This window comes from Panthera uncia (genome assembly GCF_023721935.1).
Source record: "Panthera uncia isolate 11264 chromosome A1 unlocalized genomic scaffold, Puncia_PCG_1.0 HiC_scaffold_16, whole genome shotgun sequence".
NCBI classification, from domain to species: domain Eukaryota; kingdom Metazoa; phylum Chordata; class Mammalia; order Carnivora; family Felidae; genus Panthera; species Panthera uncia.
In genome coordinates this window covers 46,322,376-46,334,378 of record NW_026057576.1, presented here as the reverse complement: position 1 = coordinate 46,334,378, position 12,003 = coordinate 46,322,376, and the positions used below count along the sequence as shown (strand labels likewise).

At 38.3% G+C, this 12,003-nt stretch overlaps 1 protein-coding gene across 4 annotated transcripts in view; it reads left to right on the top strand.

Annotated features, from left to right (window-relative positions):
• The window catches only part of KLF12 (KLF transcription factor 12), a 435,411-nt gene that overhangs the window by 314,409 nt on the left and 108,999 nt on the right, over positions 1 to 12,003 (top strand). For all 4 annotated transcript variants that reach the window (XM_049647469.1, XM_049647471.1, XM_049647468.1 and 1 more), the window contains one exon: positions 4,812 to 4,947. In XM_049647469.1, the coding sequence (XP_049503426.1) occupies positions 4,812 to 4,947 (136 nt within the window). The remainder of the gene's footprint in view (positions 1 to 4,811; positions 4,948 to 12,003) is intronic.

The following is a 12,003-nucleotide window of genomic DNA, read 5'->3' as shown; positions in this document are numbered from 1 at the left end:
CTGCCCTTCCCTCTGCGGGTGTCCCCTGTCCTTCAGCCTGGGCAGGCCAAGCTGAAAGGGATTGAATAAATCCTTCTGTGAGTCACTTTTAGGACATGTTAGTCTTAAAGTTTCAATGTATGTTCATAGATTGTTGTATTGTTTGCATTTAATAGGGTGACATATGGAAGAACTTCCTTTCCTTGAAGAATAGCTGAATGGGCCAATTTATTTCTGCGTAAGATAGAGCATTCAATCTTTTGTCCACACCTAAGCTGAGGTGGGGGAGGTGAGAATGGACATTGGTGTCTCTGTGTCTATGTCAGTTTACTGTTACTGGGAGGGGAAATAAAGTTCAAGTGCCCCATGTGAGTTGAAGAGAGGCAAACGTATGAAACTAGCTTTGGCTAGCCACTTACTTGGGACGATCTACCCATATGACCCTCCTATCACTAGGAGTTTGAGAAAAGGGATAGAAAAGCTTTGTTCACCCAAATGGTAATACCAACTGATAGACCCTTCCAGTAGAATCCTGCCTGAGGCAGGTCAAGGATCAAAGATTCCTCTAAAGCCAAAGTAACTGTAAATACATTTTGAATGTTTTGGATTGAGAAGTAAATAATACAGAATATGTGACTTTTATTTTCCATACTTCTATTAATAGCCGACTTAAATTTATGCTGCTTAAGTCTGGGTTGCCTCCTGGGAGGAGATTAGAGAGGAGTGTGACGGGCTCACTGTAATCGTAGTTACACATCATTCCACATCATTGCCCGGAAACCTCTGGAATAATCCGGGAGAGTGCATTGATTTTGTATTGCCATATAACAGAGCACCCCCAAATCTGCTAAATTGATACAGCCACTATTTATTTGCTTTCCATCCTGTGAGTCAAAAATTGGGGATGGGTTTAGCCAGGCGGTTCTCATGCTAGTTTTACCGGGGTCACTCATGGCTACAATCATCTGGTGGCTGGAAAGTCACCAGTCATTCTAAAATGAGTCACTTACCTCAGGTGGTGTTGGCTTCCAGCTGAACAGCGTGTATTTTAGGCTTTCTTGGGTTCCTTCACATGGTGGCTACGTTCTAAAAACAGTAACAGATCCAGGGGAAACCCAATATGCAAGTGCTTTACAAGCTTTTGCTTTGTGTCGTGTTTGCTAATATTCCTTTGGCCACGTCAAGTCATATAGCCAAGTCTGGAGTCATTATGGGAAGCAGCCACACAAGGGCATGGATATATGGAGACATGATTTATTGGGAGGATCTTTACAGGAATAGTTTATTGTACATGCATATTAGAAAATTAGAGTGAATATGTTCAACTACAGGTGTTAGGGTTCTGAGGTTCCCTTCTTAGGGATTTGTCACATGGTATGAAACTCACACCCTGTTCCACAGCACCTCCAACTCAGCAATGACGCCACCATCAACAATGAGCTGGGATACCCAAAGCTATATGATCCCTTTATCACTGAAAAGGAACAAAATCTCAAATGTAAATCATTTTCAGATGTTTATAGTTGATTTGCTGCTCTCTTACTTAGAGGAGTAGATGGGTTTTTAGTTCTGGTGCCCAGGTAACTTTTCCGTTTTCTCTGAATGGGTGCCTCAGAGAATCTGTGCTTCTTAAATGAGCTGAGGAACTGGAAGACTAATAGAGGTGAACTAGGGTAGATGTTCCTATCCCACGTTTAATAAAAATAGAGTAGAATTATGCAAGTATGTAGATAAGCTAATCATCTGACCTAATCAGCAATGCAGATTTTAAAAAGCCTTTCTAATTACTTCCTCAGCTTGGCTGAAGGTATGGGTAAAAAGAGTTTCCCAGCATGATGGTAGCAGATGTATTTCATAATATTTATTGAAAATATTGGAAAGAAATCCTCAATTATGATGTTCCTGAAAAGTACATCAAAAGAGATACCATGTTTAACATATTTTAAACTTTCATTAAGTTATAAACATAACGTAATTGAGATGATCAACTCTCACACCAGTTGTCTGGAATCATTATTACAGTTAGGCTGTCAGAGCCAGAGAGCTTATTGGTGAACTGCCCGTGTCTTCCCTGAGTTGTATTACTTCTCCACGGAGGCTCTAGTTCTCTTGGGCAAAATGGGACCACCAGGATATTCTCTGTTCTTTAGCTGTTTGTTAATTTGGCAAGATGATGTTTCAACAACTTTAAATGTTAAGTTGCTGACATTTACAGGCATATGTAACACCACACAATATGTGATTTGGAAGCCTAGATAGATCTGATACTCATTTTCTTGGCTCAATTTGAGTAGTCATGAATGACTGTCAAATGAATCATTCTACTCTAGGGCTGCCCAAAAAGACGCTGTCTATGAATTCCTGTTGAAATGCCTATATCATTCCTGTGTGCTGTGCTGCTTGAGTGATAGCTGTTCATCTTTACCTCCTTACCTTCCATTCTGTGAGCTGCTCAATGGCTTTCCAGTGCATTCTGTTTAATATAGGTTGGCCTGAGTCAGTTTCTGCTGCCTTCAGTCAAAATAAATCTTAAATGATTCGGTGCTTTCAGTGCCTTCGGAGTGACTGAATGCTTAGGCGGCTCTCTGTTGTCAGATGCTTGTGGACCTGGTTACTTTCCTTCCTGAAGAGTTTCCCCAACATCCTTCATTTAAGGAATCTTCTTTAGAGATCAGATGGAAAATAAACAGTGGTTTTGTCCCACTGTGTATCATACAAAGAAAACAATAACTCTTGATGAGTGTCACTGCATGACTCCTGGCATTTGAGAAACTGAATACTGCATTTGGAGAAGTTGTGAGTGCTGAGTCACATGACCGTGACTTGATTAATTTGAGGACAGGACTAGAAAATATGAATAATCCAACATATAGTGTACGTCATTGGATAGTGGCTTTGAAATTACAATGTAGTTATACAACCAGAAGTCATAAGATGTGACACTTTTATACATCCAAAGTTTTTTTGTAAATGTTTGTTTATTTATTTTGACTTAGGAGGGGGGACTGGGAGGGACAGAGAGAGGGAGAGAGAATCCCAGGCAGTCTCCACACTGTCAGCACAGAGCCCAACACAGGGCTCGGGGCTCAATCCCAGCAACCGTGATGACCTGAGCCGAAACCAAGAGTCGGACGCGTAACGGAGTGAGTCACCCAGGCACCCAAACTCTTAAATCTCTGGATCAGAGTTTCTCAATTTGCATGCTCTTGGCGTTTTCGACTGGATAATTCTCTGTCATGGGGGACTGACTGTCCTGTGTATTGTAGCGTATCTAGCACCGTCCTTGACTTTTGCCCACGAGATCCCCTTCCCCTTAAGTCGTGACAAATCAGAATGTGACAAGCCAGACATTGCCAAATGTCTCTTAGGGGGAGTGGGGGGCAGTTTTGTCCTTGGTTGAGGACCACTGCTTTAGATTGTTTGAATTGATTATTTTCTCTTTTAACAAACATTTACCAAGCCCTTCCTTTGTTCAGAATATATTCTGGTATGTTTATATTTACAGGCAGAATGTATGTCACATACACTAGGGTAATGGATTTAACAGATGTAAGTTCCTTCCTAGCCAAGTTTAGTTAGAATTATGTTGAAACTCTCTAGGTTTTTCTATTCATATTGTAAGTATTAAGTAGACTCACAAGAAATGGTCTTTTTGTGGGTAAAAAATGGTGAAATATCAACATTTCCCAGTGGTTCTACCTAACGTACAATTTACAATACAAAAAAAATGATTTAAGAAAAAAAGAAATTGTAAAAAGATGTCATTGTAACCATGATGTGAAGTTCATTTTGTTTTTCTTTGTGAGCAGTGGTGGTTTTAGAAATCTCTTGCAGGCAGGTTTGAAGGGCAGAAGTCTGGCTGCAGCTGGCTGGGGCTGAAGTCATGTATTTTAATAATGCAGTTGTGTAGCTAGTCCAGTACTTTTAATTTAGAAGGTGTGCTTATTCTGTGCTTGAGGTGAGGGCTGATGGAAATCCTAGACAGTGGTGGATGCTAAGGCTGTTCATAGGAGGAAGTGGAAATGAAATCTAACTTTTAAAAATATGCATTCACATACTAAATGCTGATGGTAATCCTCTCATTTGAAAGGATCTGATGGTCCCGGTCAGCAGGGGTCACAGAACATAGGGCTATTTCTTGCTTTGCTGGCAAGTTCACGGTGGGAGGAGAATCCTAGCTGGAAATGCCTTTCTGAAAAATGAAATCAGTGTGGAGACGAACACTTTCTGGCACATAAAACATACACTTAAAATGCTGCTACTTCTGTCATTTTGGGGCACTCAGATCTCCACTTAGAGCAGTAATGAACTGTGAGACAGTATTCACTGAAGTATGAGAAATACCTACAACTTTTAGTCTTGTAAACCTTGCTCTTCTTTAGGCTTATTAAGAGAGCTATATAGGCAGGTAAAATCTGTGCTCCCCACCTTCCAGGGAACGTGCTAATGAGCAGTGAAATGGCCTGAATTCTGGCAGCAGAAGCAAGAAGGAAGAGCCAGGGGGTTGCACAGTAACTGATGAGCTACCTAATCAGCTTCTGACCACTCAGGAGTTAATAGTATTGTGGATTTTATAAAAGTTTCTGTTTCTGTAGTCATCCCCTGAAACTGTTGAGAGCTGATTGAGGTTTTGTAAATCAAGTGAACAAGGGAAAAGTCAGTGAGCGCTCAGTCCATTAAATGCGCCACTTTCACGAATTCCTGGGATTTCTAGAGAGTTCCATTGTGCGCGATAGGCACAGACGAGACATGCCGTGCTTGATGTTGGTCCAGGACAAGGTTATCTTTCTGCACGCTAATTTTAATTCATTATATATGCCTTTTTTTCCCAGCACAAATGGACCCCCGAGGCCTATCTCCCAGACAAAGTAAAAGTGACAGTGACGATGATGACCTGCCAAATGTGACCTTAGATAGCGTTAATGAGACTGGATCTACGGCCCTTTCCATAGCCAGAGCAGTACAAGAGTAAGTACCACATTCTCAGGATGAACTAAGAATCGCCACGGTATTCAGTGGGTAATGGAAGCAGCAGCATCTCTGGTCCCAGGGCTTGTCATTCTAGCTCTGAATGGGCACACGTGTCAGCACCCTTGCATCCGGCCTGACGTTCTTCGGGAGCAGATTAGGGGAAAGCATGGAGTATTTTACATAGCTGAAAATGTGTGCTTGTATTAGAAATGAGACTTCTGTGCATCTTTCCTAATATCTCTAACCTCTTCTCCTTAACTCTGGAAAAAAATATATTGTTCTTTTTGAATGTCAGTTATCATCATCATTGTTACTATTCACACACAACAGTCAAGAGAAATAAAATATGGCAAGTATTATGTATCTTGTTTTGATAGGAAAGTACAGAATAGCTTTTTTGAAATTTTAAATATGGAAGATGATGTTTCATCGCTTTGAAAATTCAGAATCATATGTAATTTTTAAAGAGATCTTGTCTCCATTTTTTTAAAAAATTGTATTTATTTATTTTGAGAGAGAGTGAGAGAGAGCACAGGCGTGCACACGCTTGAGTTGGGGAGGAGCGGGGGTGGGGCGGGGCAGAGAGAAAATTCCAAGCAGGCTCTGTGCTGTCAGCACAGAGCCCGATGGGGGGGCTCGATCCCATGAACTGTGAGATCATGACCAGAGCCAAAATCAAGAGTTGGATGCTTAACCGACTGAGCCACCCAGGTGCCCCTAAAGAGATCTTGTCTCTCTTCGTTTATCTAGACCATAAAGTTAGGTTTCATCCCTTGCTTATGGAAGATAGTTGCTTTTCCATCATTGGTAATTCTGTATCTAGAATTGAACCTATGACCAGTCTTTGTATATTTTTTTCTATAGAATAATTTTAAAAACATAATCTTACATAAGAATGGGATTTAAATAGCCTGTTATTGCTGATACATGAATTAACAGTTCACTCAAAATGATCTTAGTCGCTTCCCATATTTTAATTCCTTTTCCCAAATATTGACTAAGTACTGACCCTGCTCCATGCCTTAGTCTTTGTAATCTTTAACACACACACGCACACACACACACACTAGTATGGCATTTTAGAATTGAAAACATATGTGTATATATAAAATGAATAATATGTTTCTGTGTTCTATAGGTAATACATATTATATGTTTATATTATATATATGTTTGCATACACACAAATATATATGGTATATTAGGGGAAACAGGATATAGTGGATCTAAAATGAAATTTGGAGTCAAAGATCTGAATTCAAATTTATATTTAAGCTCTTAATAGTTGTGTGGCTTTTGGCAAGTTATTTAACCACTCCGAGATGTTTCTTCGTCTGTATAAAAAATCAGAGCACTTACCTTATAGGACCATTGTGAGGATGTGATATAAAAATATATATAAAGTTATATAAAAGTTATATAAGTTATATAAAAATCGAGCCATAAAGTTTTGGCACATAGAAGGCTGTTCAGTTAATTATGGAATTAGGAATATAATTATTGATGGTAAGAGTAATAGTGTGTAGTATAAGACAACTAGGAAATTAAAATGTTGCAAATACTGTTATTCTAATTGTACAAATGAAGGCACTCAGGATCAGAGAAGTTAAATGACCCCTACAGAGTCATCTGATAAATAGTAACAAGGCAAAGTTTTGGACTTCTGACTCCAAAAATGGATCTTTTTCTAAGAGTACTTGTAATGTTTGTTTCCAATGATATTCTTGCATTTCAACCCCTATAAAAAAACTTTTTTTCACTCATGTGTTCAAATAACTGGTTGTAGTCACTTAGTTTCTCCAAAGCAAATGTTCATTTGAGCCAAGATTGGTATTGAATCAAAGGGGTTGATGAAATCCTGTTTAAAATGGTGGCATGCTTAGTCACCACTAAATCAGTGATCAGGCCTGGTTTGTGTAATCTAAGTCTTAAGATCCATGTCTAAAATTAGACTAAATAATGACAAGTTTCAATTCTAAGGTGAATAGTAGGTTTCATAGACATTTTAATCATATCGTTTTCCTGCGTCATTATGAGACATTGTATAGTTTGTGTGTACGTGTGTTTATAGATGTGGGTATGTTGCTTTTAATTCAAACTTTAAAGTTCGGAACTATGATTATGAAGATCTCAATTGTGCTTACTTTATTAAGGACTTAACAAATAACGGTATTAACTTGTCAAGTATAACTGTTTCTTTTAATATTATGAGCTTATAACATATAGCGTATTTTAATGTGAAATTTTAACAGCAGCTTCAAAACCCGGAGCTTCATTTTCAGCATAACCTCTCTGACTTGATTTGTGAAAACATTTTCAAGCCACAGTATCTTGTTTAACTGCATATGCCTGCCTTTATTACTATTACAAAAGTTGCATGTGTATCTAGGGAAATGCCAGATTCATTATTCATGTAAGTGTTTTCATTAAACGATTAGTAAAGAATATGGAGCCGTCACCTGGGAAGCCCTAGAATGCCAGGACCCATCAATAGTTAATTAACCATCGTTCAAGATGGAGTATGTGTGTGTAAACACCAGGAAGTACAAGAAAGTGTTAGAGGAAGCACAAAGTGTGCTCTGTAGAGACCTCTTAAATACGGGTGTATTTCAAAACTTACAGTAATATACTGAGAACAATTTTATTCTGGGACAAATAAATATATAATCCTTGTTAGACACTTTTAAAAAATCTGTACTTAGGTTTACCTAAAGTTCACTTTCAATGTGTACAGTCATAAGCACGTCTTTCTGCTCCTCTCAGTTTCTCCTTGATTCTTTAATGCATGTTGCTGTCGTTTATTTTCTGTTTTCTCTCTTTCTGTTTTGCCTTTGGATCTTGATGCCTTCTCAGAAGCTATCAGTTATTAACTCAAAAGCTGTCAAACAAGCAAAGATTTCAGTGTACTATGATCAATAAAATAACATGTTAAATAATAAAAGTCTAAAACATCAGTTTGGCATATGTGAGATGAGAGGATTCCAGAAGACATCAGTTGACCTATTTCCTGTGCTTGCAAAACTTTGTTGGGAGAGTCATATTGAGAAGCATGTCTACAGGTAGAGAGACAACAAAATGAAAGATTTATGTTTATTAGAGATCGCATATTATAAATTCTTGGTTAACCAGTACACATTTGACGTTCCAATCAAAGGCAAAAGGAGTCATGATTTAAGAGGATTCAAAGGCTGGCCTCTTAATTCATTGGCCACCAATGTAGTGGTGCCAATGAATTTCTTGTCAATCAAGAAAAAGAAGGCAAAGGATGAGAAAGGAGGATATTAGGGAAGATTGACACTAGAAATGGATGAAACTGCCTTGTCCTTGAGCAGTCCTTACAACATGGTAACCCACAGGGTAAATACCTCCAACAGATGATCCTCTTTCTCTCCCTTCCCATTCAGGTTCATAGTCTTGCCTCATGCCATAATCATCATAGTTTGAGTTTTCAATATGGTGCCTTACTTTATTGACGTTGTATATCTACAACAGCATAAACCTTAATATACTAATAAATGTTTTCCGAATGTCTGGTATTCTGCATTTTACTGGCTTGTAAAATGAACTTTTAAATCTTCAGTTTAAGAAAGGTTTCCTTTGCTTTGAAATGCAGTTGTTAGCCAGAATTGCATCCTCCTCTCTAAATATTCAGATATTCCTGTCTGTAGATAAAAAAGCATTGCTTGGGATTAGAGCGGAAAGTGAGGTTACTTCAGTGTGTATAGTTCGAGAACTGTGCTTCAACTTATCATTTCTACCACCTTCATTGGTTCATTTGATTGCCATTTATCAGCTTAGGCTCAGCAAATTCAGATACGTTGGTAAAAGCCACAGAGAGGCCCACAGGCAGGCTCTGCCCTTTTCTCATTTTAATTGTGGAGATACTGTCCAAGTCAGAAACCATGTGTTCAGTAATTGTGACAAAACTAACTTCCAGCAATTCATAGAACATCTGTTTTGTTTTGGTCTGCTTTTTTCCTCGGATGGTAAAATAGGGTTGTTACCCTTAACAACTTGACAAACGTAATTATGAAATAAGTGTTTGGAAAAAGAGAAGTACAGGCGCATGATTAGAGCAAATTATTGTAATTAACTCTAACCCCAGGCAAAACAATGATATTTTTAAATAGGTACAGTTTGGCTGTGTTACCCAGACCCTCTAATTTCTGTACCCCCTTTTTTTCTTTTTCTCTTAATTCCAAACATTCATACCCCTCATTTGTTACTGGGAGTAGGATAATCAACTTTGTTCAGACTAAAGTGTAAATGAATTAGAACATCTCCTGAGAGAAATTTCAGCATAACCAGGCACAGACCTTAAACTAGAAGAATACGGATCTACATACAGGCATCCCCTGCTTTCAAAAGTTCCCATTATGCCACTTTGCTTTTATGAAAGACCTATGTTAGCACCTGTTTTTGCTAACTGAAAGGAATCCAAAGAGGATTTTCATCTTTACAAAAAACCGGTGAAAAGCAAAAATGGTGTTCAGTATTGTTGTTGGTTTTTTTTCCCCCAATACTCTTCAGCAGCGAGAGCAGCTCCACCAGGCTCCCTCCTTGGGAACCACACTCAGCATCTCAACACCAAGCTTTCAGAGCTTTGAGCTGTGTCTGTGAACAGCTGTGCTTTATCTCCATTAATTGTGTGCCTTTGTTAGCAAGACATGCCCTAAGGCATCACAAAGGCCTAAGAGAGGTTATTTGGGGGGTCTGGGAATGCTCAAAAACTTTTCCATAAAATGTACTGGTCATTCTTCGCTCTACACCATTTTGGCTTACCAAAGGTTTCATAGGAGAATGTTCTACTTTCTGGTGGTGGGGGAAACCTGTATAGTAACTCAGTAACAGTGAGTGAGAAAGGGTAGGGTGGGGGGTGAGGGAAGCAGATGACGATTTTCAGGAGACGTACCTGTTTCTCAGTGTCAGTCCTTTGAGAATTGGTGCATGCACGTGACTGTTGAATTCCTACCATATCTGAGCAGTCTGCCCTCACTGATCTTCATTATGATTCTCAGAGGGAAGAAAAGCAACAAAATTAATAGCATTAGTAACTTTTTGCTTCGGCTAGCATCTCTGATGTTGGCACTTGATGAAAGGGTATTCTTTTTAAATGGTTCATTGTCAAGTACATTTAAGCTTAATTAAAACACTTCACTGTCTTCCTCCCAGTTTTTATTGCAGTTGACCCTTGAACAACATGAGCTGGAATTGTACGAGTTCACTTATACACGGATTTTTTTTGATATATACAGTAGAATCCTGTAAATTTATTTTCTCTTCCTTATGATTTTCTTAATATCTTCTTTTCTCTAGCTTACTTCATTGTAAGGATTTAGTATGTAATACATATGCAAAATAGGTGTTAATTGACTGGTTCTGTTACTGATAAACCTTTCAGTCAGCAGTAGACTATTAGTAGTTAAGTTTGGGGAGAGTCAAAAGTTACTCGTGGATTCTTTCCCACAAAGGGTGTCAGCCTCCCTAACCCTTGTGTGGTTCACATGAGTGTTGTTCACAGGAGTATTGCTCATGTGAAGGTACCTTCTTAAAAATTGCTTGAATTTCTGGAAATGAAGAGCGTTATCTTTAGCACATTTTCACTTAAGTGTTCTTTGAAAGAACCGATATGGTAGCAAGTTAGATACCCTATTCTTATTTCAAACTTTGCTGCTAGTTCAAACATGGTTCTTCATTTAGAAAAGTGCATTTAATGATAAAAAAGGGTCAGAAATCTTGAGTGGTTTTTGTTTGTGTTTTTGTTCTCATTTTTCTCATCCTGAACCATTTGAATACCTCCTCTTGTTTTTCTTAATCTCTTCCTGTATGAGTTTGTTAATGTCTTTTAAATTATAGTAGAGAACAGTGCAAGAGATGAGGAAGAAAGTGAAAACAAAGGAATTGTAACTGACACCCTACTTTTTGGCAGAACTATGAAAATGCCATACGCTGGTCCTACCAGCGTAATTTGCTAGTCATTTGCAGAGCTCAAGTTCAAATCCAAATGTGTCTTTCTATAAACCCATATTCCTTTATGAAGGCAGCTTCTGTCTTTATGCTGTAGTTTTAATATCTCTAAACCGCCAACTATCCAAAATTAGCAGTTTTTTGAACCTCGAATCCCACGTATCCAACATTTATGAAATAATTTCAAATTTTTTATCTTTAAACTCATTGTTACTTTAAATATAATCTGATAGAGGGAAATAAGTCTATCAAGTGCCTTCTCAGAGTTTTTTTTTTAAAGCTATCCCATTTCTATAAATCACATACATTATATTGAAGTGTAAGAAAATAAAATACAAAGATATTAGTGTTTTTCATACAAACTTCACTGATACTATTTTATTTAAAGAATTTATTGTCGGGAGAAACATGGTTTTCAAGTGTGTTTTAATATAAACATACGGGCTGATATTCCCAAACCTCAAAAATGAACATTCCTTGTAGAATTGGCTTTTTGTCAATCTATAAAAGGGAAGTTTGTCCATGGCTTAAAATGGTACTGTGTCATCTTGTTTTGCACCCCTTGAGAGTATTTGGATCATGTCTCTCTTCTATCTGCTGATGAGAATGAAACCAACTGAGCTGATTGTGCCCAGAGAAAAAGCCAAAGAGCTCAACATGTCAAAGGACTTCTCAGATCTTTCCTAGATTCTTGTCTCATTAAAAGAAGCTATATTTTTATTTAGTAAGCCTAACACGTTTGGGACACCTTCAGATCCCCACTTGTGTCCTACCAAAGAAAGAGCTATGATTCACATCATTAGATAGAAGTCGAGATCTCTGATAGTGACTGTCATGGCTACTGACTGGTGAATCCGAGAGGCATTCATTCTCTCACCAGGGGAGGTCAATGCTTTCGGGTTGCTCTTCTTTTGAAGGAGCTCAGAAAAAGCTACTGACTTTCAGTAAATGAACACAGATAAACCTAAAGTGTATGCTTAGCCCGAATCAGCCCTTCAGTCTCCCAACCCTAAAGAACAATTAACTCAGTTTCTGGGTGTTTAATACCAAGATGGAGACGGTGTATCCACACATAATCCCTTATAT